At 43.6% G+C, this 25504-nt stretch overlaps 1 protein-coding gene across 1 annotated transcript; it reads left to right on the top strand.

Moving 5' to 3' along the window:
• The first annotated feature begins 1971 nt into the window (after positions 1-1971).
• On the top strand, positions 1972-25504 carry LOC120914091 (CCN family member 1-like). The gene is made up of 5 exons (XM_040324566.1): positions 1972-2221; positions 19436-19646; positions 20862-21233; positions 21352-21545; positions 23084-25504. Exons 1-5 carry the CDS (start codon positions 2162-2164, stop codon positions 23384-23386), a joined length of 1140 nt encoding a protein of 379 aa, XP_040180500.1. The 5' UTR covers positions 1972-2161; the 3' UTR covers positions 23387-25504.

Raw genomic sequence — 25504 nt, 5'->3', positions numbered from 1 at the left:
TCCTAAACTATATGAAGCACAGCAGATGACACAGGAATAGAGTGCTTTTTGATATTTCTGGAGCAACATAGACCTAAAACTGTCCCTAATGATTCAGCAACCTTTCCCTCACATAAGTGGAGCAGTGACAATGAGCCAGATGCCATAAGATGATGCAGATATCAAAGAAATAAAGTGTGCTTCTTGATATTTCTGGAGCAGCATACCAGCATAGACCTAACAATGTCCCTTAGCAGATTCAGCAGCCTTTCCCTCACATAAGTGAAGCACAGTGACAACAAGCCAGATACACCTAAGACTTTCCCTAAGCAGCAGATTCCAGCAGCCTTTCCCTATTTAGAGTGAAGCAGTGTGACGATCTGTGCTGTGTGCCTCTATCTAATATAGAGACTGGTCACATGATGGGTCACATGCGCCAAAACATACCCAAACTCCGAACCCGAACCCGGACTTTTTCCAATTATTCGGGTCCGGGTTCGGGAAAAACCCAAAGTCCGTACTGAACCCGAACTTTACAGTTCGGGTTCGCACAACCCTAGTTAAGATTAAAATGTCACCATTTCTGCCAGGGTATGCAAACTTTTGAGCACAATTGTATGTATGTATACACCGTGAAACCTTGGTTTGGCATAATTCGTTCCAGAAACATGCTTGTAATCCAAAGCACTTGTATATCAAAGCATTTTTTTACAGGGTATAAAAGAGAAGAGAGGCGCCTCTAAGTGTAGCAATAAGTTGCTAAATTTTGTACCTTCATTAAATGTAACCATATTGCTACACAGGGATGGACTGGCCATTGGGACTACAGGGAGTTTCCCGGTGGGCCGATGGCTCAGTGAGCCGGCTTCAGTGACAGCACAACGCCGCTCCCCTCTGTTCCTCTGTCTCTCCCTTCCCGCAGCGCTCACCTCCTCTCCCTCCCCGCAGCGCTCACCTGGGGGAACAAAGAAGCAGGGGGAGGACAGAGGAGCAGGGGGGATGACAGAGGAGCATGGGGGAGGGGACAGACAGCTGACTCAACAGCTATGGCCTGGGAGTTTCTCACTTCTGCCTAATCTTGTCCCATAAGGGGGGGACCAAACCTCTTTTTTTTCCCCAGGTGAAAAAATGTCTAGCTTCCCCACTGGTACTGCCTTTAAAAGTACCATTACCGTCCGTTCTACTCTAATAAAGCAGAATGGCTAGTGAAGGGGGAGAGGGGGCTTGGGTGGCGGGGGGGGGGGGGTGTGGGAGTTGTCCGGCCGCCATGGGAGAGACCTGTCAAAGTGGGCCAGTCTGGATGAAGTCTAGGGCCAAATTTCTGTCCCAGTCCAGCCCTGTTGCTACACTTAGAGGCGCCTCTCTTCTCTTTTATACTCAGTTGTGACATGGCGCTACTCTTATATCAAGACATTGCTTGTATATCAAGGCAAAATGTATTAAAACATTTTGCTTGCCTTGCGAAACGCTCTCAAACCAAGTTACTCTCAAACCAAGGTTTTACTATATATATATATATATATATATATATATATATATATATATATATATATATATATATATATATATATATTAATATACACACGCTTTTTTTATATATAAATTTGGGGATTGATTGATTATTTTCTCTTTAAATCTGAACTGAAAATATTAAATAATATAAAACGCAAACACTAGACCTATAACAATAGATCTGAGGATTCCATTATCCACAGAAAGCATCCTGAGTTATTCTTACACCTTCAGATCATCAGATTCCATACAAGTCAAAAGAGGAAAGGAAAAAAAAAAGTTCAGCGAAAGAACTTCCCTAAATTCTGACTCACAGGAATGCACCTGTAGCGCCACGAGCGGCCTGCAGGGGGCGGCGCCGAGATCTCCAAATTACCGGGCCATTCTCCCACTGATGCTGAGCGGCATGCAGAGCGGAGGGAGGCGTGGCCCGTGGCTCGGGGGAGGCGTGGCTGCGACATGCCCGTATAAGTAGTAGAGCAGCTGCTCGTTCTTGTCAATGGACAGCTGAGAGTCTCAGGTGGCGGAGAAGGCAGCGGTGGAGCTGATTTGTTCTCTAGTGTGACTGTGGATCTCCGGTCCTGTGCGCCCCACCACCGCTCCACTGCTTGCCCCATCATCCTCCTCCTAATCAGAGCTACTAACTGACTGTGGACCTCTGTTCACTGACATGTACCCAGGACTCCTTCTCCTCTTCACCCTCCTGGCTGCTGGCTGCCATGGGAAGCTGGTAAGTGAACTGCCCAGGAGATTCTTAGGAAAGTGACTTTATCAGGGGGCTCCATTCTGCAGATCAGGATTGCAGCTCTTGTTGGACATTCAGATTTAACCCAAGAACTTACAATCTATTTCCTAGCAGTGGCTGGTTTGATGCCCAGTGTCTCCTTGCCAAGCTACCCATCAGAAATAGTGGTGGGGGTTGATGAGGCTGTGCTTGTCTGCGGAGCTTGCAATCAGTAACTGGCTTAGGCAGACCAGGGACCTACCAGTCCCTGCATCCTGCACTCTCTGGTTGAATAGTGTATGGTAGAAAAAAAAGTTTGGCAGATAAATTCTGGCTAAAGCCAAAGTGTAATTTAGTTTGATACTTGGCATCCCTCTGGGCATTGCCATTGAGAAGGAAAGGAAACCCTTAATGGTTTTTCAATGGAGCGCCATCACATAATTTCAGCCTTCCTTGCAGTCTAGGTCTTGGAGGTTTATTGGTGAAAGCTGACCATACACTATACAATCAGATCTTCTGTAATGTAAGGACCTGCCTGATTGGATACGATTTTACAATTTTTTTTTCTTGTTTACATAATTTCGTTAAATCGAAAGATTTCGATAAATTTTACAATCTCTGTGTGTCTTTAGATTTAACAAAATGGTATAGTAGGAAGACCAACCTTAAGGCTCTATTCACACCAAACGTAGCACAGCGACAACTGCTGCACTGCGATTTTTCTCTTTTTAGCTTTTTTTTTTGTGGCACATTTTTGGAGTGGTACCATTCATTTGAATGGGCCTCCCTCTGTTCCAAAAAAAAAACGTTCATGTACCAAATCTTGGCACAGAGCCAGGAGCGTTTTAGCGTGTTTTTTTTTGTTTGACAATCGCGGCAAAGACGCACCGCCATTAGGAAATGATGGCATTGCAAATGCATTTTTTACCACGATCCTGGCTTACCTTAGATTGTAAGCTTCTTGAGGGCAGGGACTGATGTATACGTAAAGCGCTGTGTAAATGGCGCTATAAAAGTACCTGAAATAAATAACATAAATCATCCAATCAGGCAGGCCCTTGCATTACAGGAGATACAATTAGATTGTATAATCTAAGATTCTATTGCACAGTTTTCTGAAAGATATGAGGTTCCCATGTGCAAAAAAGTGTGCGTTTAGCCTTTCACTTTGTTCTGCTTGCCCAGATTGCCCATTAAGTTTGGGGTTTGATGTGGGTTGTGGCACATTTTGTCTTTTGCTTCAAAATTGAATAATAGAATCAGTTCCCCTTTTCTGTAGCTTGAAGTTCCAAAAACGCTCAACATAAAAATTCTAGATGCCCGCCATGCAAAAAAGTACAGGAGCTTCTTCTCGGGTAGACGTGGGCATTTTTAGCCCTACTGCCTTCAATAGGCGCACCTGAAAATACACGTTAGAAGGCGCTCCAATAAATCTGTGGGGCTGAAAACTCGCCATCCTGACCCAAAGAAGCTCCTTATGGCACATCACGTAAATGGTGTAAAAATCTCAAATTGTTAAAAACGACAAAACCCATAGCAACCAGTTCATCGGTTGCTATGGAAAATTGTGCATTGCATGCTGCCATTGACCTTCGTTCTGCCTTGCTTTACAAGTCTTAAGACCATGTTCTACTGCACCCTTTGCAGCCAATCAAAAGCCAACCTTTGTTGGGTTAGGCTGGTTCAAGCAAGGGCAGATGACCTACTATTGGTCAGATTAGATTTTTTTTTTTTGCTGTGCTGAAAGCTACCCCTTGAAATAAGTTGCGTGGTGATGAGTAGTTGATTCCCCCCTCCTTACACACTCCATTGCCACCCACGTGTCTGGCAGCAGATAAAACGTTTCCTTCTATAGCGCCATTAGAAAGTTTGCCACTGTTCCATTTTAAATCACTCAATGGCTGTGCTGAGATCAAAGTCTGGTTGTTGGTGGCTGGGATTGGCCCGGAGACGGCTGGGGACTTGTGTAGAAGGGGGGTGTCCTAAGTTGGTGTTGGGTGAACTGGCATCCTGTTATGTCTGGCTGCTTTACCCTTGTGACTTATAGGGGAAGAGACCCATGGGGGCTTGCAGGCAATTGTCGTCCTGTGGTGGCCCCACAACCGGGTCTTGGAAGACCTGTGCTGACAGAATAATATCTCATGCTTCTCGGAGATGTGAAAATCTAGGGTCCCTCTGGTATTTTGTCATGTGACTGGCGGGGAGGATCGCAATTCAGGAAGGGCTGCCGATTAGCCGCCGGAATGTCAGTCTGACTCTACGTCTGTGGACCATGTGGGTTTATTTACTAAAGCTAGGGGATGTCTAGCAACCTATAGCAGCCAATCGGAATTCATCTCTAGGGAACAAAGTCCTGAATAGCTCATAGTTTTTGGTTATGCTGCTGTGCACGCAGTCCTTCTTCTCTTTATAAACGTTCCTGCTTTCTGTGCCGCATTTAAAATTTGATGTACAATTTGGCATAAGACAATTAGAGGCTGGCAGAGAACTAGAGAAGTCTAGTCCCGCTACGGCAAAGCTGTCGGTTAATTGAGCCTGTAGCTGGCAATGCTCTTCAAGGACACTCTTAAAGGGAACTCAACGGAGGAAAAAAACAGGGGCAGCCATTGCTGAGGTACTGATAATTGCAGTTGTCCGACCTTTATACTAATTCAAGTAAATCGGGCAAATCAGAAGTCCTTCTCTTCTTTGTTCTGGTCAGTAACCCAAGTTTTCAAACCAGAGCATCGGCATGCTAGTCGGCAAGTAGCGTGTTGGAAAAAAGTAATTCTTTAATGGCAGGCTCCACTTTTCGCATGAGAACATTCCTTTAAGCAGGGTTATGTCCATATTCATTGGACTGTGTTGGAAGATTTGAGGTGTAGTTACTTTTTTTTAAAGGTCTGTAGGTTTTTTGCGTGTTCATTTATTCTACATCAGAGTTTCTCAACCAGGGTGCCCTTTTGGATTTCCTTGGGGTGCCGCGAGCATGAAACCAAGTGTGCCCTGAATCGGGAAAGATAGGGCTCTCTGATTCGGGAGGGATTCCGATGGGACTTGTGTCATGGTAGGTCTCGGTTTGTGTGGGCTTTCATATCATGTATATGGAGGACTTGATTGCAATCGGGGGACCTCTGATGTGAAGTTAAGTGCCATGATTTTAAGTTCTTCCACCATTCTTGTATATCTCCATAGCTCTCATCTTGCTGCCCAAAGTGTGGTCATCCAGATGCAGATTTGCTCCATGCTTTCTGGTTAGGGTTGCCAACTCATCCCTTTAAAACAGAACGCATATTAATTACACAGGTTCTGTGGCTGTGGAGGTAATTAAAGCGGTTGTAAACCTAAAATTGCAACTTTCTATTTCTACAGGCATTCTAATAGCCCCAATTCGTCTCTGTCTTTTTTTTTTTTCCCTACCTGCTTCCTTCTCCGATATCCCGAATGGTGACGTCACTCCGCGCATGCGCCGTTCGTTCGTTAATCCGGCCAGCCGAGACCCTGCCGGTCACTAGCTCTGTTTATGTCGGGCTGCGTCATTTCCTGCTGTTGACGTCAGCCCCGACATCGCGCGATGTTTTTCATTGTTAGTTCCTCCCTCCCCAAGAGGCTCATGGTTGTTTACCTTCATACCTTGTGACTCCTACGTCACAGGGTTTGAAGGAGGAAGAAGGCGCGCAAGACACAGCTTCTCTTCGTTTCCATAGTAACCGGAAACGAAGAAGAGGCTTGAATGCCGTAGTGCGCACGCGCGGGATTACAGCAAGCGTCATCAAGTGTGGGCGGAAGTTTTTACAGCAGCAGATGCGGAAGACCTAAAGAAGAATGGCGCTGGCATAGGACCAGGAAGCCCAGGGACAAAGGTACCGATTACACCGCAAATATAATAATTGAATTGATTGTATAACGATCGTTAGATGCAGCGGGAAACTGTCTTTAGGAAAATGCTAATAATGAAATAAGTAGATGGGGGTTTACAACCGCTTTAAACTCACTTGGTGCCTTATTTGCATTAAATTAGCCTCAGAACCTGTGTAATTCATATGTGTTCTGTTTTAAAGGGATGAGGTTGCAACTCTATTTCTGGTCGTGCCTCAGGGTTAAACCTTTTTGCCACTCAGTGGTGCATTATACACTTGGTAAACGACCTACCTCTGACTCCTGAATGGGCACTCTTTGGCTTAGACAGCCCAGGTACTAGTATCTCAAGACAACAAGTCCTCACTATTCTATCCCTTGCAGCACAGAAAACTATCTTCCATAAGTGGATCTATCTGGAACCCCCCACTATTATTAAAGGGGTTGTAAAGGTTCGTTTTTTGTTTTGTAAATAGGTTCTTTTAAGCTAGTGCATTGTTGGTTCACTTACCTTTTTCTTTCGATTTACCTTTCTCTGAATTTCTCACTTCCTGTTTCTCCTCAGTAAGCTTGTCTCCATCATCCGGGCCGTTCTGGCTGGAGCTTAGTCAGTGTGCTCGCCCCCTCCCTTGGGACAAAATGCCTACGGGGAGACTCTGTATTCACAGTGTCTCCCCGCAGGAAAGTAGTCCCAAGAGAGAGGGGAGTACGCTGACTAACCCCCAGCCAGAACGGCTCGAATGATGGGGGCAAGCTTACTGAGGTGGAACTGGAAGTGAGAAAGTCTGCCAAAGGGGGGGAAAAACATTTAGAAGGGAAATCGAAGGAAAAGGTTAGTGAACCAACAATGCACTAGCTTAAAGGAACTTATTTAGAAAATAAAAAACAAACCTTGACAACCCCTTTAAGATAAACTATCTTATGTTTTTTGCATGGGCTAGGTAGAGGCCTCCTTAAAGCGGAGTTCCACCCAAAAGTGGAACTTCCGCTTAATCCACTCCTCGCCCCCTTACATGCCACATTTGGCATGTCATTTTTTTGGGGGGGAGTGGGGGCTTCAGGAGGAGTAGGAATTCCTGTCCCACTTCCTCCTTCCGCCGAGGGGCTGCTAAGACGAATAGTCCATGTAGGCGATCGCCTGGGACACGTGGCAGGTCCCAGGCGATCGCCTGTCCAATCGGATGGCGCATGCACAGTAGGTGCCCGGCCGTGAAGCCGAAAGCTGTCACGGCCGGGTGCCCACACTTAGAATGAAGACGCCGGCCGGGAGGGGGGGGGGGTGGAGGAGTGGAGCCCCGGCCGGCGCGTCGCTGGAACGTGGAGCAAGTGAGTGTATGTTTATTAAAAGCCAGCAGCTACACTTTTCGTAGCTGCCGACTTGTAATAAACATTAAAAATGACTGGAACACCCCTTTAAGCAAAATAATCACGTGTCAAAACTTTGATGTTTGAGATTCCTTTGTCCAAACGGCCTATAACAGTGATGACAAACCTTGGCACCTCAGAGGTTTTGGAACTACATTTCCCATGATGCTCTTGCACTCTACAGTGTAGTTGAGCATCATGGGAAATGTAGTTCCATAACATCTGGTTTTCCATCACTGGTCTATAATGAAGTGTTTCCAATATACCCAGTGGTGTTAAACGTGGTTGCCTATTGATTCTGTATCCTCCATTTGATTAGAAATACCGGTTAAAACCTTGTAGTTAAGGCCTCCCTCCTCCATCTTTACCTATTAATATTTAATCAACAGCTGTCCATCCTGGTGGTCGTGACTCCTTTCTAGGACCTGTTCTACTAGTTTACTTTCAAACTTTTTTTTTTTTTTTAATGCCTCGTTTTTCCCGACGAGAAAACTGCCAATTTTTAGATTGGTCGGGAAAACCGGTCGTGTGTATGCTTAATAGCAGTTTTCCTGGCAAGAAAACTGCCCGCAATTTTTTTTCCGAAACTGCTCTATTTCTTCCAGTCGGTATTCCCGTCGGTCTAATTCTCGTTGCGAAAACCACTCGTGTGTATGCTTTTCCGAAGGGGGGGGGGGGGGGGGAGTGCATGCTCAGAATCAGGTATGAGACGGAATCGCTTTTTCTGGTAAAACTAGCCTTCGTAATGGAGATAGCACATTCGTCACGCTGTAACGGACTGAAAAGCACAAACTGAAAAGCGCAAATCATCTCTCGCCAAACTTTTACTAACACAAGGATCAGCAAAAGGAGCTCAAAGGGTGGCGCCATTCGAATGGAACATCCCCTTTATAGTGCCGTCGGACGTCACCGCGCTTATGTTTAGTAAAAAAAAAAAAGCTCAACCAGTCCGGGGGGGGGGGGGGGGTTCATCGGGTTTTGGCATGTCAGGAAAACCGGTCGTGTGTACAGGGCATCAGAACTGTACATCGTCCTCTTCAATTCTTTCTTCGGTCAAATGTTTCAGCCCGACATTGTTAAATGCGTTCTCACCTAAAATAGACATTTAAAAGAAAGTTGCCATGACTAAAAAGTTGAGAAATGCTATTACACATTATACAAGCAACCAAACCCTTGTGTGGTGTCTATATGAAACCGACTGTTATGACTGTTATTTGTTTGCCTGACTATTGGAAAGGTTTAATCAGCTCCCACTCTGAACATTTTCAACCATGAAGACCTGTTCCAGCAGCGAAAAAAACTGAAAGAGCGGTCAGGGGTAGAAGTCACAAGATTCTCTGCAGCTCAAACATGCAACAAATGTGTTTTTTATCTACTGTTTTGTAGACACTAATTTATGTTGCACCTCAGCAATTTGTATGCTGCCTTTTTGTTTTAGTGTAGTGTTAGATAAGGTAGAGTGGGAGATGTTTTTAATGCAGTCTCATTAAAATCTCCATTACCACCAGCAGAAGAATTGGGCCACATAGCAGAAGGCGCGACAGATACGCAACCTCTTGTTCCAGCTAAATGCTAAACGTTTTGGCTGGAGATATGTGGGGTGTCTTTGTTCCCCGTCTTTAGTTTAGCATGAAGGCTAAATAGAGCCAGGCCATCCAATGAAAGCTATCAGTGCAGATAATTTTGGGGCGCTCCAATTTTGGGGCCACGTACCTTGTGGCAGACATTCGGGATGTTGCTTTAAGTGTTGGCAGTTGTAAACACAGTGTGCCGCTCTCGCACTTCTAGGCTCTGGCTGTTTATGTTCGGCGTCCTCTTGCATGCTGGGATCGCATTTCAAGGCTCTGGATTTGCTTCCTTCTAGATTTTTAGGTCTCTCGGTTCAGAGGGAGCCACATCCGATATGCAGACTCTGCATTCTAAAAAACGAGAGGCTGGTGGTTCTGCCTAGCTAGAGCTCTAAAACGTTTTTGCTTGGTGCTTATCTTTCACTGTTGTGTGCTTATGTTGATGCAAACTGGCACATGTCCCTTTTCAGCGCCATCGCTGGGTGTCTATTTTTGCTGTGATAATGTGATATGGCAGAACTTCTAATTGCTAGTGTCGCCAACCAAGATGCCATCTGAAGCATATGTGTAGGAAAGGTTATATTCGCAAAGACTTTTCAATTTCTTATAAGCCCACGCTCCTGTTGTGCTCATGACTGCATGGGCATAATGAGGGTGACACCATCTTTCAAAACCTGATGTTGTGGTGACTGCTTTACCTCCTGCTTAAAGGGGTTGTAAAGGAAAAAAAATTTTTCATAATAAGTATCCTTTACCTGCAGACATTCCTCTTTTCACTTCCTCATTGTTTGTTTTTGCTCAGAAGTTGCTCTATTTCTTCTCTGTTCTGTTCACTTCCTGCTTGTCCGATTGTTACTCACCACCGTGATGGGAGGCTTTACTGCGGTGGTCAGTAACGTGCCCGCCCCCTCCTGGGAACTACATCTGTGCGGCAGGACGCTCTCTACGTGTTAGAGACCTCAAGGAGGTGTGAATTACTGGGCGTGCCGCAATGCATACTGGGAAATGTAGTTCTTACATGAACGAGCGCCGCAAACCAGGAAGTGAATGAGGGAACAGAAACTAGAACGCCGGAGGTGATATAGATGAAGGAATTTAATAGGTATTTACTTGTTTTTTAACAGAATCATTACACTATTCTGTCTACCTTGCAGACAGTGGGGTAGATTCACAAAGGAGATACGACGGCGTATCTCCAGATACGCCGTCATATCTCTGAGTCTGGGCGGTCGTATCTATGCGCCTGATTCATAGAATAAGTTACGCATAGATTTCTATTAGATCCGACCGGTGTAAGTCTCTTACGCCGTCGGATCTTAACTGCATATTTACGCTGGCCGCTAGGGGCGTGTACGCTGATTTACGCCTAGAATATGTAAATCAGCTAGATACGCGAATTCACGAACGTACGCCCGGCCGACGCAGTACAGTTACACCGTTTACGTTAGACTTTTCCCGGCGTAAAGTTACCCCTGCTATATGAGGCGTATATGCGGCGTACCAATGTTGAGTATGGCCGTCGTTCCCGCGACAAAATTTACGTTTGCGTAAGTCGTCCGTGAATGGGGCTGGACGTCATTTACGTTCACGTCGAAACCAATACATCCTTGCGGCGTACTTTGGAGCAATGCACACTGGGAAATTCCACGGACGGCGCATGCGCCGTTCGTGAAAAACATCAATCACGTCGGGTCACGGTTAATTTACATAACACACGCCCACCTCTTCACAATTTAAATGAGGCGGGCTTACGCCGGCCTATTTACGCTACACCGCCGCAACTTTCTTTTGAGAATACGGCACTTGCCTGTAAAAGTTGCGGAGACGTAACGTAAATAGGATACGTTACGCCCGCACAAAGATACGCCATTCTACGTGAATCTACCCCATTAATTTTAGGCAAATTTTTTTTTTGCCTTAGTGACCCTTTAAAGTGGATGTAAACCCGAATTATTATTATTATTATTAATAATATTTTTTATTTTTTTTTATTTTTTTATGTCACATGTACAGTATAAGATTTCCTATCATCTGTGCCAAGTCTTGCCACACAGAGTTAATCCAGCTCTGAGAAATCCTTTTATTGTTCAGTGAAATAAAATGGACTTACAGAGAAACCTTAGTCTGTTCCGCCCCCTTGCTGTGAGTGACAGGTTATTTACATATCTTATGCACTAGCCTGGAGACAGGCATTTTTTTTTTAATTCCCACCCCCCTTTTTCTGAGTCATGTGGTTACTTTTCTGGATTTTGACTGGATGTTAGTGATCATAGCAGAATTTAGTGTAAGGATTACACAGGAAAAAATGCATGTTGACAAGGGGAGTGTAGAGGTAGGCGGGGGGAGTCTACGAACATAACGACTCCACCCACAGAGCTCCAGACAACAGATCCACCCACAGAATCTGCAGTTTTTCAGTTCTTATAACAGACAGAGGGGAGACCTTTGACAGGTAAGGATACATGCAGGAGGCATGTATATCCTTATAGATCAGCACTATGGCAGTAGTTTAGAAAGGATGAGAGCGGGTTTACATCCACTTTAATGGTTGGGTTTATTGGCAAACATCACTGCATTTAGGACCTCCAACCCGAGTGCCTTGGCTGCTGTAAGCCCACTTAAAACCTTCCTTCCCACCAAGGCACTGGCACTGCAAACCCCCATCTCGGCTTAAGATGAAAGATCTTTTTAGGTAAGTATGCTTGTGAGACTGGAAAGTTGGCATAACTGACAAAGGAATATTTTGGTAGATTAAAATGAGTTAACACATTTGCATGGAGCTTTTCTTTAATTCTAATACTTCAAAACTTTTTCAGGGGTGCTCTGGGAGCGACACGGTGACCTTATGTACTCCATTCCGGCATTGCTTGGCTCCAGTCCAGGAGTCTTCTAGTCAGAGTATTGGGTGTCTCTTGGTGTTCCCTGTGGGAGTTAGGAGCTGCAACTGCTTCTGACGATAACGTTTTTTTATCAGATGTACTAATCCTCACAAACTTCTTATTTTGCAAAAAATAAAACCTGCCTTCTTCCAGGCATGTCTTTCCACTCAAACAGGAGACCTAAGTGACTTCACATTTCTGTATACCACTTGCAATCTCAGTGCTTTAGCTCATAATTTGCCTTGTCCCATACTATAGAATGGGAGATATTTCGTTTTTAAAAGCTTTGATTAGCAAGTGTTGGCTTCTGATCTATCACGATCCAGATTATGGAGAGATTGTTTTGAAATGTACATAAAGGGACACTAAACTTTGGTTTATAGAAAAACAATTTAACCACTTCAACCCCAGAATTTACCCCCTTCCACTTTTTGCGATTCGGCACTGCGTCGCTTTAACTGACAATTGCGTGGTCGTGTGACGTGGCTCCCAAACAAAATTGACAAAAGTTAGAGCGTCCACAAAATAGGGGATAGATTTATTTATTTTATTTTTTTGACCGTGACATTGCGACGGACTTATCGGCCACTTTTGACACATTTTTGGGACCATTCACATTTGTACAGCAATTAGTGCTATAAAACTGCATTGATTACTGTGTAAATGTGACTGGCAGGGAAGGGGTGAGTGATTCTAACTGTAGGGGGAGGGGACTCACAATGGGAGGAGACTGAGGTGTGTGTTCCTCTGTACTGGGAACACACATTGGTCTCCTCACCTCTGACACACACAGATCCACGGTCCTGCCGTGATTGCAGGCAATCGCTGGTGCCCGGCGGACATCGCGGCCACCGGGCACGTGCATTGGGTCCCGAGCAATGCCGCGTGCTTGCCCCCTAGGTGGCCGGGAAGCCCAGGACGTCCACCCAGGATGGGAGATCCCATCTGTGGAAGTCGTATGACTATGGGCGGGTAGGAAATGGTTAAGTATGTGTTTTGAACTCAAAGTACATTCTATTGCTCATTGGAGGATGTTACAGAGGCAGAAAATCACAAGAAACCATTTCATGAAAAATGGATTACAGGGCCATTGAGTAGTGGATGTGTATGGATTATTTCTTCGAGAATAAGGATATCTTGTCCCTTTAGACCATAGGCCCACAAACTTTCTAAACAAAGGGACAGTTTATGCTTCTTCAGACTTTATAGGGGTTGTAAATGTACATTATTCCCCCCCCTAAATGGCTTCCTTTACCTTGGTGCAGTCCTCCTTCACTTACCTCATCCTTCCATTTTTGATTTTAAATGTCCTTATTTCTTCTGAGAAATCCTCACTTCCTGTTCTTCTGTCTGTAACTCCACACAGTAATGCGAGGCTTTCTCCCTGGTGCGGAGTGTCGTGCTTGCCCCCTCCCTTGAACTACAGGAGAGTCAGGATGCCCACTAACACACAGCTCCTTTCTCTATCTGCAATGTAGAGCGTTCTGACTCTCCTGTAGTCCAAGGGAGGGTGTGAGCACGACACTCTGCACCAGGGAGAAAGCCTTGCATTACTGTGTGGAGTTACAGACAGAAGAACAGGAAGTGAGGATTTCTCAGAAGAAATAAGGACATTTAAAAGCAAAATGGAAGGATGCGGTAAGTGAAGGAGGACTGCATTTGTACCTTTACAACCCCTTTAAGGTGACCGGACTGTGGCCATCGGGAGGAACAAATGTCCCTGCATCAGTGGGAGTAAACAATGCCCCATCTTTGGGGTCATTGGGAGGAATTGTGCCCCATAATTGGTTTCACTGGGAGGAATGATGCCCCATTATTGATGTCATTGGGGGGAGGGGGCTGTGCCTCATCATTGGTAGAAATTTTGCCCCATCGTTTGTATCATTGTGAGGAATTGTACCCCTTTTATCCGTTCCAGTGAATGAAATGGTGCCCCAGGGGGCTGGATAAAGGCAAGAAAGGGGCAGAAGTTTGGAGACCACTGCATTAAACACTATGAGTCATTTATATTCTGCAACAGTGTACCCTACTTGGGTATTCCCTGTAGTAGCAGGTATGGTTATTGGAATGGCTGTGGAAATGCAGACCAGTGCGTTCCTGGTTTTGGCATTGCCCACTGTACCCCTCTGAGTGGGGGAGATCCACTGCTGAGAAATTGGTGTCAAGAAGCTGCATTCCACTCTATCATAGAGGAATCCTAATCTCTGACTCAAGGATTACAGTAAAATCTTGGTTTGGCATAATGTGTTCCAGAAACATGCTTGTAATCCAAAGCAATTGTATATCAAAGCATTTTTTATTTTTTTTTGTACAGGGTATAAAAGAAGAGGCACATCTAATGCCTCGTACACACGACCCGTTTTCCCTTTGGGAAAACTACCATGACAGCTTATGGCCGGGAAAACTGGGTGTGTATGCTCCATGGCAGTTTTCCCGACAGGAAAACCGCTGGGAATCCTGGCAGGAAAAATTAGAACTTCTTCTTTTTTTTTTTTTTTTTTTTGCAATTGCCAGCAGTCTTTTCCCGGGAGGTTCCCTATGGGAAACGTTGCGGTGGAGCATACACACGGTCGGGTTTCCTGGCCAAAGCTCTAATGGCAGTTTTCCTGCCAGGAAAACCGGCCGTGTGTAGGGGGGGAAAAGCTGCCGAGCTGGTTCTCGGCTTTCCCGGCGGGAAAAAGTCTGCCGGGAAACCCGTTTGTGTGTACGAGGCATAAGTGTAGCAATAAGTTGCTAAATGTTGTACCTTCATTAAATGTAACCATATTGCTACACTTAGAGGCTCCTCTCCTTTTTTATACTCAGTTGTGACATGACGCTACTCTTATATCAAGACATCGCTTGTATATCAAGGTAAAATTTAATAAAACATTTTGCTTGTCTTGCAAAACGCTCTCAAACCAAGTTACTCTCAAACCAAGGTTTTACTGTATACACTTGAGATTTTAAAAATTGATACTGCACAATTACAGTGGTTTCTGGGAGACTTTAAAATTATTTTCATAAATTTTATGTATTCGCATTTTCTAAACCTATTTTTGCATTTATGATGGATATAAAGGATGTGATAAAACATTTGCATCCCTATGGTATGTTAGAATTGTTGGCGCCTTACAAGTCTTTAGCTGTTTTTCAGAGTCCCAACCAATATGGATGGTTATTCTGCACCCAATGCCAGTAAACTCAAGTTGGCTAACTGACCAGTTGGCTGTCTTTTCATCAACTGAGGAAACTTTTTACTAGTGTTTGAGTCCATGCCAACCTTGCCTTGGCAAGTCCAATTTGGCGTGAACACCTTCCAACTTCAGTAATTCTACGGTATATGGGAAATCACACAAATATGTTTTTGAACGCTGAATCAGAAGTGCTCAAGAATGAACACCCCCTGAATTCAATAATGATTCTGTATAGGCAATTACAAATGATTGACTTGTGACTTTGAATATTGTTTAATTTCATATAAGGAACATGTGGAGGCCACCACTGCCCAAGTCCTTGAAGTGGCTTGAAATTGAAGGCAATGTATGTTTTTTGCAACTTTGCACATGTGTACACCCTGGACCTTTTTGGGAGTTATAAATGAACAATCATGTCATTAACGTGCTTTGTGACAGGTTCCCGTTAAAAGCAGAGTGGATATAAATAAATTATTTTGATTTTATTTTTTTATTAGTTTTTTTTTCAAATGTATTTTAATAAAATGCTTTTGGAGTAAAAATCTATCCAAAGATAGTTTTCTATTCAAGATACATTAATAATTTAGTTTATTCAGCATGAAATGGAGCTTGGTTATGTAGCATGAGGCTGTATATTCTGCTATATTTACATTTTATCATTGCATTAATCCAAGCTCTGCAAGCTGAGAACATACACTGCATTGATGCATTCACATAATTTCACAGTAATCATGAGATAAAACAACGTTCAGGAATATTCCTTTTATACCAGGGGTGCCCTACCAGTGGCCTGGGGGCCACATGTGGCCCGCGGAGCCCTTTGATGTGGCCCGTGACTTCTGCTCTGGAATAGAATACTGTTATTAAAGGTCAGTTTATTACTAAAAGCAGTGCATATATGGGCATATCTGTTCTACAGTGGTTATTGGGCTGCTTTCAAATGAATTCGCAGATGCAGAGCAGTGCACCTTTGGGTTACCTGCACTGAGCCATACACTTCTGTTATTACCTGTGAGTTTGGTGAGCTTTCTGAAAGTGCACCAAACCTGCAGAATATAATAGAAGTCTATTGCAAAGTGCAGAAAAGCCAAAAGTACACTGCGTTGCACCCTCGGTGTGGGTAAACTGCAGCGCATCAGTGTGAAAGCAGCCATGGGCCCCTTTCACATGGTCAGTTCGACCCAATTGGACCCTCCATTCACCTCTAAGGAGTGGCAGATGTAAACCAACTTGTGTCCTACCTCCAATCTGATCCGGCTGTGTCCGCTGTGCATATGCAGAGCGGACATGGACCTGCCATCCGCCCGCTCCGCTGATTGCGGCACCGTGACCAGTTACCAAGTCGCTTAAGTGGCCCTCGTGCTTCAAAAGGTTGGGCACCCCTGTTTTATACCATTTTTTTGCAAATCTATGTACATTAAAAACTGTATGATTGAATTAGTTCTGCTATTGCTGTTTTACTATTCTAAATAGGAAACCTTAATTTTGTTTGCAAATATTTAAAGATCCTAACTACCAACAAGAATAAGTCCTCACATTTAAAGAGCAACTGTCTTTTTAGCCCCCGTTCACACCTAGGCGTATATACGCCTGTAGTGCGACGCCGCAGCCGCCCCTGAGACGCTGGAGGGATGATTTCACATTGCCCTCTATGGAGATGATTCACATCTCCACGCCGAACGCCTGCCGGACCTTTTTTTCAGGCGGCTTTCGGAGTTCGGCATAGGAGATGTGAACCATCTTCATAGAGGGGGTAAGGCTGCATTCACAATCGCTGCGTTTTGTCGCCGCAAAATCGCAGTACAAAACGCTGCAATTTTTGGCCACAATTCGTGGGACAAAACGCCGCGATTTTGTACGCCAAGGTGTGAATGCAGCCTTAGATCCATCATGGCAGTGCCTGTTGGCTGGCATCTATTTGCCTGCTGCTGCCACGTCTCTCACGTTGTGTCACTGCCGCATCACCAGCCATCCCATTAAAGTGAATGGGACTATTGGCAAGTCAGAGGAGCCCCTACAGGACAGATGACAGTTGCTATTTAAAAATTATGAATTAAATCAAGCCTTTTTAGTAGTGATTTAAATTTACTTGATTTAAATCAAATCCACCCTGCTTAAAAGGTTTGCAAAGATTAGGGCCTGTAGGAGGAATTGAACCCCCAGACAAAATGCTGCTTTGACATTTCAACTAGCCGTTGCATGCATTACAGCTCCATGATGTGATTGGTGGCCTCTTCCAGCCACACTTTTTTCTTTGTTTTGGGATCTTGCTTGGGGGTCATGTGAAGTGATTTGTAACGTTCACCGCAGGAGCTACCACAATCCACAGTTGGATAAGACACCATGTGCACACAACCTGACTTTATAATAATTTACTGGAGGTTTTAATCCTGGCAGTCCTGAGCATTCCACTGAAAAGATTCCATACCTGCATGTTTATATATAACTCTGGCATTTTCTGGAAACCACACAGTGTTCTATTTTTAAATGAATAGAACCATGCGGTTTAAGAAAATATATTTTCCTCTCCGTTCTTGCGTCGTAACTTTTTTTTTTTTTTTTTCCCCAGACGTGAACTGGTTATCACAACATGCAAAGTGAAACGGGGCTCTGTTCCTTTGAGTTCAGTCTGTGCCCTGTCCAATTTGTGCAGGCGCTGCCAGCTTGGAGGTGGGAGATGGCATGAGTCATCAGGTCACATGGTCATTGTTTATGCCAGTTCTTGGCGGCACGTCCAGGAATTATCTGTAATTCGGAGATTAATGTGTAAGGCTTTTATAGTTTACAAATGTCACTTTAGACGGACTTGAGACCTCTGTAATTTGTTGGAAGACGTGTTTTCTTTTCAGTAAGTGTTGCCTCCTTGGCTGCTTAAAGAACACCAACCCAATAATAAGATCCATTTAGTTTACTTATTCCTTTGGACATCACAAGGTTATTTTTAAATTTGGCCGGTGTAATTACCTGAAATCTCTTATATGGAATTGACAGGCCAGCAGAAATTTAGCTTGACATGTGAGTCTGGTAATGGGCGATCTTCAAGATGGAAGGTACACCGCCTGTAATGTTCTGAGGAGCATGGTCTCTTATGTAGCCACATAGAGTACCAGGGCTGGAGAGAGGCATGTGTATAACATTGCAGATCTTCGGTCCGGTATAACAACTCAATTGTGTGTTTGTTGGTGCTACTTTACTAAAACTTCAGGGAACAGTAGTATAAAGGCTTTATAGTCCATGGGGCCAATTTAAACTCATTTACCCTGTCATAGTGGTGGATCTTTTTAATAAGATTTCAATCTAGTGCAAACTCAATTTTTATATTAAGTTATACGCATGTTGCGTGAACCTTGCATAGTAGCTTTTTATAAAATGTGAACTCAAAGACTTGCGGGACCATTTTTTTTCTCTCTAGATCATTTATTTTTTTTAACCAATAAACCTTACCACAGGAACAAATTGCCATGTGTGTGTGTGTGTGTGTGTGTGTGTGTGTGTGTGTGTGTGTGTGTGTGTGTGTTTTTTTTTTGTAGCATTTAAATTAGAGGTAGCAAGAAGTCTTAAATTTGGACACTGCATCAGGCATAGCTTTTATTTTAATTGCCTGCATGCAAGACTCAGATATTCAACTCTCAGACTGCTTTTTAATGATAGACTTTAATTGAAAATGATATTCAAAGGTCTACTTTAAAGCCTTAAAGCGACATTCTACCCACAAGTGGAACTTCCTCTTATCTGTTTCCTCCCCCATTCTGCTGCCACATTTGCCACCTTTTGGGGGGGACAGGGACCTGTTTGACAGGTCCCCTTCCCTACTTCCGGAGATGTTGCCGTGGCCACACCTTTTCCTGTTTGTGTCCCTACACTTTGTTCTTGAATAAATCTGTCAGTTTATGGTCCCCTATACCTAGAACTTGATTTTTAAGTAAGGCTTGATCCCAGTTTCATTCACATAAACATGTACACTCTGATTCCGCAAGTGTCTGTTAGGCAGCTGGTTTGGATCAGCAGGTTTTGTGTGTCCTTTGGGGGATCGTGGCAAAATTTGCATCACCATTAACAGGGTCTTTGCGAATGTTGGGCTGCCAACTCTTTGAATATGCCCTGTTACACCATAGTAACTTGGCAATTGATTCTCCCCTTTAAAATCATCCAGCTTTAGTGGGAAAAATAGGGCAATACACAAGAACACTAGGGTTGAATGTATGACTATTGCAAACTATGCCACTTTGAATAAGCTAGTTCAGTTGCTTGTCTCTGTATCAGCGGAGCAGACGCAGGTAACGGTGGAAGTGTGCACTTGTATTTGGCAAAAAGACTGATGCTTTACAAAATTAGGAATTTCACATTGAACCGCTTTGTGTTTGCTGATGGTATAATTGGTTCTTTTTCTTCCAGGTGGAATCCTGCCCAACAAATTGTGTATGTCCCAAAGAAGCACCATCCTGCGCCCCTGGCATCAGCCTTGTGACAGACTCCTGTGGGTGCTGTAAGGTTTGTGCCCGCCAGTACAACCAGGACTGCAATCTGAGACACCCATGTGACCACATCAAGGGGCTGCACTGCGATTTTGGGGCTGACCCCTCATCTCCTGCAGGCATCTGTCGAGGTAAACATTAGAGTATCCATCCACTCTTTCAATATAATTGTGTGTGTGCGCATTAGTGTTCTCTTCTATGTAAAATTCCCATGTGCTACACACCAGCTGGAGATTTTAAAATGTGTCCTCAGGGAAAACCTGAACCAGCTTTCAATAGGACAGGTACTGGTCATCCCCTGCACAGCAGCACCAAGGCTGGGAATGGGATTGGTCACACTAGGAGGATAGAGGAAAGTGGCAAAGATGGCTTGGTAGGTAGCTGCTCCTTTAGTGTCCAATCAGCAGCTTGGAGATGAGGAGTTGACACCACCATTCCTTTATTCTAACAGAGTGGTATTTCCCTCCTGGCTGTAGTGGCTAGACAAAATTGCAAATCCTTCAGGAGATGAGGCAGTTCATTTATGTATTTGCCCATTTTGTTTTTCTTACTGCTAATGAACGAGATTCTAAAATACCACTCAATGTCTGACCAAATAATAGACAAATCCTATCTTGTAGATGTTTGTTCTTGGTAAAATTGTCAATGGTACTCCATGTACAGACCTAACAGAGAAGAATAATTAAGCTTAATTCTCTGTATGGCCAATTACCCAGATCTGGGTGTAATTACATTTAGACTTGCACCTCTCTCCTACCTATCACAAGTCATTAGTGAAAGATGAGCTGGATATATCCGTTGGGCAAAGGCCTGCACTTGGCACCACTTCTAACATTGGCAGGGTCAACACCACACCTGGCGGAATGTTATAGCAGCCATCTACATGTCTAGAGATTATTTATCCTGGAACATGGAACAGTAAACATGCTGAACGTAATTGCCTAAGACTTTTATGACTCTGAATTGTTGGCACTATCAAGTCATTTAATCTCTCCTCTATCAAGTAGGGAGTGGAGTCATTGATCTGGCAGAAGCATTTTGGTGTAGTATGTTTAAAGCCTAGTTATCAGGGTGTAGTTCACAAGCCAACCTAACTGTTTAGGGTAAAAAAAAAGACAATAAAAAAACTGACTGGTTTTATCCCCTTACTGCTGTATCCAAATCTCTATGGCTAGCTTCCCAAAACACAGGATATATTTAGAGCTCCACTTGCTTCCCAGAAAGGTTTCTTCCATAGTCGGCACAATGGCAGTTTGCATTCATGCAATTAATGCAGAGCATGTTTTTACTTGGCATTTCTGTATTTTAATAAACTCTCACAAATGCATCCTCCACTTTCGTTCCAGCAAAGTCTGAAGGCCGACCCTGTGAATTTTTTGGCCAGATCTACCAAAATGGAGAGAACTTTCAGCCCAACTGCAAGCACCAGTGCACCTGCATGGATGGAGTGGTCGGTTGCATGCCCCTGTGTCCCCAGGAAATGGCCCTGCCTAGCGTAGACTGCATCAATCCCAGGCTGGTGAAGGTCCCCGGCCAGTGCTGTGAGGTATGGATGTGTGACAGCAACCACATCTCCGAAGACTCAGGGGACCAAACTAACGGAGACGTAGAAGACTCCTTGAAGTCCTCTGAAGAGATGGTAGAGCAAGAAGACGTTGAGCCAGTGTCCAGCAATGAGCTCATAACTTTGGTCCGCAATGGGTTTAAGGTCGACCCAGGTAAACATTTAGACAGATAAATGGATGTCACACATTTTGGGGGAGAGCAGCAACTTTACTGCCACTTTGTTTCTTCTTAAGGTTTGTAGGTTTCATTGTTTACCCCCTCTTGTTACAGGTCTTGGTCCCCATCCACAACCTGATCGTTCTAGCTGTGCCATTCAGACCACAGAATGGTCCCAATGCTCAAAATCCTGTGGCATGGGCATGTCTACCAGGATAACCAACGACAACCCACAATGCAAACTCATGAAGGAAACTCGTCTGTGCCAAATTCGACCCTGTAAAGACCCCTTACCAACAAAACCCAAGGTATGGCTTTTCTACTAATTGCTGTTCTACAAATTATATATATATATATATATATATATATATATATATATATATATATATATATATTTATATTTAAATGTAAAAGTATCGCCAGAGTCCACTGACAAATAATTTGACTATACGATTTCTAGTCAGTATATAAATTAAACTGAACTTTTTGTGCTATGATATATTTATATACCTTAAAGGTTCCCTTTGTTTAAAAAATAAAAATAAAAATCATGTTATACTTCCACTGTGCAGCTCGTTTTGCACACAGTGGTCCCGATCCTGGTCTTCTGGGGTCCCTCGGCGGCGGTCTCAGCTCCTCCCTGCAAGAACAAACCCCCTTCATGTGAGCTCTCTCCCATGGGGGTTAGGTCTTGTGGGTGCACTCCCATGATACAGCCTGCGGCTATAGCAGCCGACTGTATCACTTGGCCGAGCCAAATCCCCCCCCCCCCCCACACCACGTCATTGATTTCGAGGACTTTCGAGGGGTCAGGTAAGTAAATGGGGGCTTGGGGGGGGGGGGGGGCGCTAATCCTCAGATGTTTTTTCACCTTAATGCATTAAGGTGAAAAAACATGGTACCTTTACAACCCCTTTAATACAAAACAAATATGGATACACATGGGATCCTAAACTTGCTCTTTACATGGCATCGGTTTATGCCTGTGCATTGATCCTGTGTTTAATGTCCTACAGGAAAAGTTGATGGCGGTGGGGGAGTGGTTTTCAGCTCTGTGTTTTATATGGGCCAATTTTCTTTATAATGATGACCTATTTATGTAGCCGTTTATAGATTTCAAATAGAGCACCTGGAGGAAATATGCGAATTGAAGCACAATGTACAACTGTATGATCCACCAGAAATTTTAACCCAAAGTGAGGATGGAAATTGTGCTGCTTATCCAGATGCTCGAGTTTCCTCCCATCAAAATGGATTCTCACTGGGGATGATATCTATGTGGCTTCCTTTCAACTTGATTGTGTTTCCATTAGTCTTTAAAAATTGGAAGACTACTGGGGCAGAACCTGATGTGAATTTATTTATTTTTTCTTTGAAATGTGCTGATAAAAATTTAGCCAGTAGTTTGGGGTAACTGGTTATGAAATTTTAGACTATGATCACTTTAAGGTGATTGTAAATTTTAAATAAACAAACCTGTTGTACTTGCCTGCTCTGTTTCACACAAAGCGGCCCCAATCCTCCTCGCTTTGGCGCTTCATGCTTCATTGACAGTGCGGCTTAGCCCTGCCCCTGCTCACTAGCAGTGATTGACAGCAGTAGCAGCCAATGAATTCCACTGCTGCACCTCTCCAGTCAGAGAGCTACTGCTCTCAGGCACAGCAGCAGATCAAGATAGGCTCAGATAAGTATAGGGGAGGGGTAGGTGTATACAGCAGAGAATGCACTAAAGGTAAAGAAGAAAACTCTCCACCTTTTAGAACTACTTTAAACCTTTGCTTTTTTCTCTATAAAATGGCAATATATATTCTTAATTTATGACCTGGGCATCTTTTTCTTCAACCAGAATGGCAAGAAATGTACCAGAATAAAGAAAGCCAAGCAAGCTGTGCACTTCACCTATGCCGGCTGCACCAGCGTACGACGGTACAAACCACAATACTGCGGCTCTTGTTCAGATGGACGGTGCTGCACCCCCTCAAAGACCCGAACAATGCGTGTTCGCTTTCGCTGTGATGATGGAGACACCTTCCAGAAAAGTATGATGTGGGTGGAAAAGTGTCGCTGTCACCAAAACTGCCCCTATCACAGTGAGCTGTCTTACCCCCATTACCGGTTACACAATGACATCCATAAGTTCACAGACTGAGTGGGGACATGATATACCCTTTGGACATATGGGGTGGTGGCTATAATCTATGGCTCCCCAACTTTCAAACCGTTTCCAACTTACAGGGCCCGATCACCAAGAACTTGGTGGTGAAGCAGGAATGGTGCGTCTACACCCAAGTGTGGTCTAGAGACCTGTGACTTTCCATTCACCAGTGTGGAAGCGTGGGATGCATGACCCTCGGCTTAGTCATGGTAGCAAGGCAGCATTGCTGACTTTTTCATGGGTGAAGAAAACAGCTGTTTTTAGTTGTTAAAATGCTGTATAAATTGATATTTTAAATCTGGAGTTAATTCACACGATTCACAATTACGGGAAAATTCAGTAAACCTTTGTTGTAAGAACGGTATTACAGAAGAATAAGCTGGAGATGTCCCACCAAGTTGGTGCTGGGTTGACCAGTTCTTGTTTCCTGGCGTTATGGAGAATATAGCACTAATTGTCATGAATTGCCTTTCAAACCAGCGTAGATCATTATATGTTTGGATCTACTCAAAAGTCCCTATGACTAAGGTTCTAAAAGAGTACCTAAGTTAGTTTCTAGTATTGACTAGCAAAATAGAGTAGTTAATACAGTCACTTCATGATCTTGAGACCAGGAGTAGTGGTGAAGACACACGCCTCCACCGTAAAACTGTGTGACTCTAAAGCAGTGATGGCGAACCTTGGCACCCCAGATGTTTTGGAACTACATTTCCCATGATGCTCATGCACTCTGCAGTGTAGTTGAGCATCATGGGAAATGTAGTTCCAAAACATCTGGGGTGCCAAGGTTCGCCACCACTGCTCTAAAGCATAGACCAGAGGCTCTTAGCCTTCCAAAGTAAAAACCCTATCTGACCCAAATCAGATATATGATAATCTTGTATGAACCTCAACTGTAGAAAAAGCATCTTGAAGAAACTATGAAACGGAAAGTGGACTATAACTGACGTTATGTCTAGTTTGCTGGATGGAAGTGCTTATGTAGTGATGTAGTTAATAAGATGTCTAATTAGACAATGGTAAAGCTTTATGTGCTATCAGATACAAGTTGTTACCAATAATTTGGTTCTTGGTCTATACAATGGGCTAAGAAGTTCATTCCTGATAATTTGGCACCTAGCTGGCATTCGGATTGGGCTGTGGTTGGTGGAGGCAGCCTCACCCAATTGCCCTTTTTTTTTTTTTTTTTTTTTTTTAAACAAGGGAATTTTAAAATTCACTTTGTTTTCTTGCAAAAGCACTTTAAAAACCTGCATGAGAAAACCCTTTAATTTGTCACTTACCCCACTGACCTCAGCAGTAGTTTTCAACCTTGCTGAAATGAACTTCCCTCCAAAGAAGTGACCATAGGATCTTTAGCAATAACGATCTGTATGATAAAAAAATCCTTAGAATTAAAGAGAAATTTAAGTAGAGAATTTTAATAAACACTTTGGTCTGGCAAATATTGCATAGTACGACTACTGCACAATTGTGGCAGAAAATGACTAGTAATCAGCATTATTAAACAATCTTCTCTTAAACCAAATTGAATTAACTTTTATGAATTATGACCAGTACAGGATGACTTCTTATTGGGTTACTGTACTTTGGGGTTCAATTATTGTGGAGAATATATCAAAATGAAAAAATTCATAAAACAATTACACAATCCATATTTTAATTTGTTAAAAATTGCCTGTCCTTTTCAAACTGCAACACTATAATGTTTCTTTAAAACTCAATGCAATATGGCAACCTGGGAACTTTCTGTATACAGTTCATGTAGAAACCTCTCCGAAAAATTTAATTTCCTGTTTGGTTAAAAACTTGTTTTTGGTGAGACGTCTCCTAAGGGTTAATCCCTTCAAAAGAAATGCAAATGCGGTAACTTTTCTCATCAAAGTACAGAAAGTGCATCAGATGAAATTGTTAACTCCCATTCAGAATAGGTGTCCACAAGACGTGGTGGAATAAACCACTTTTTATTCAGAGTAGAAAAAGGTAGAAATTTGAAACAAACTTTGTTTAAAAGCCCAGCACTGTACATTGATCACCTAGAGCAGGGGTCTCCAAACTTTTCAAACAAAGGGCCACTTTATTGTCCTTCAGACTTTAGGAGGGCCGAATTGT

This window comes from Rana temporaria, chromosome 9 (assembly GCF_905171775.1).
Source record: "Rana temporaria chromosome 9, aRanTem1.1, whole genome shotgun sequence".
Taxonomy (NCBI): Eukaryota; Metazoa; Chordata; class Amphibia; order Anura; family Ranidae; genus Rana; species Rana temporaria.
The sequence above is the reverse complement of the archived record's forward strand: the minus strand, read 5'-3'. Positions and strand labels throughout refer to the sequence as shown.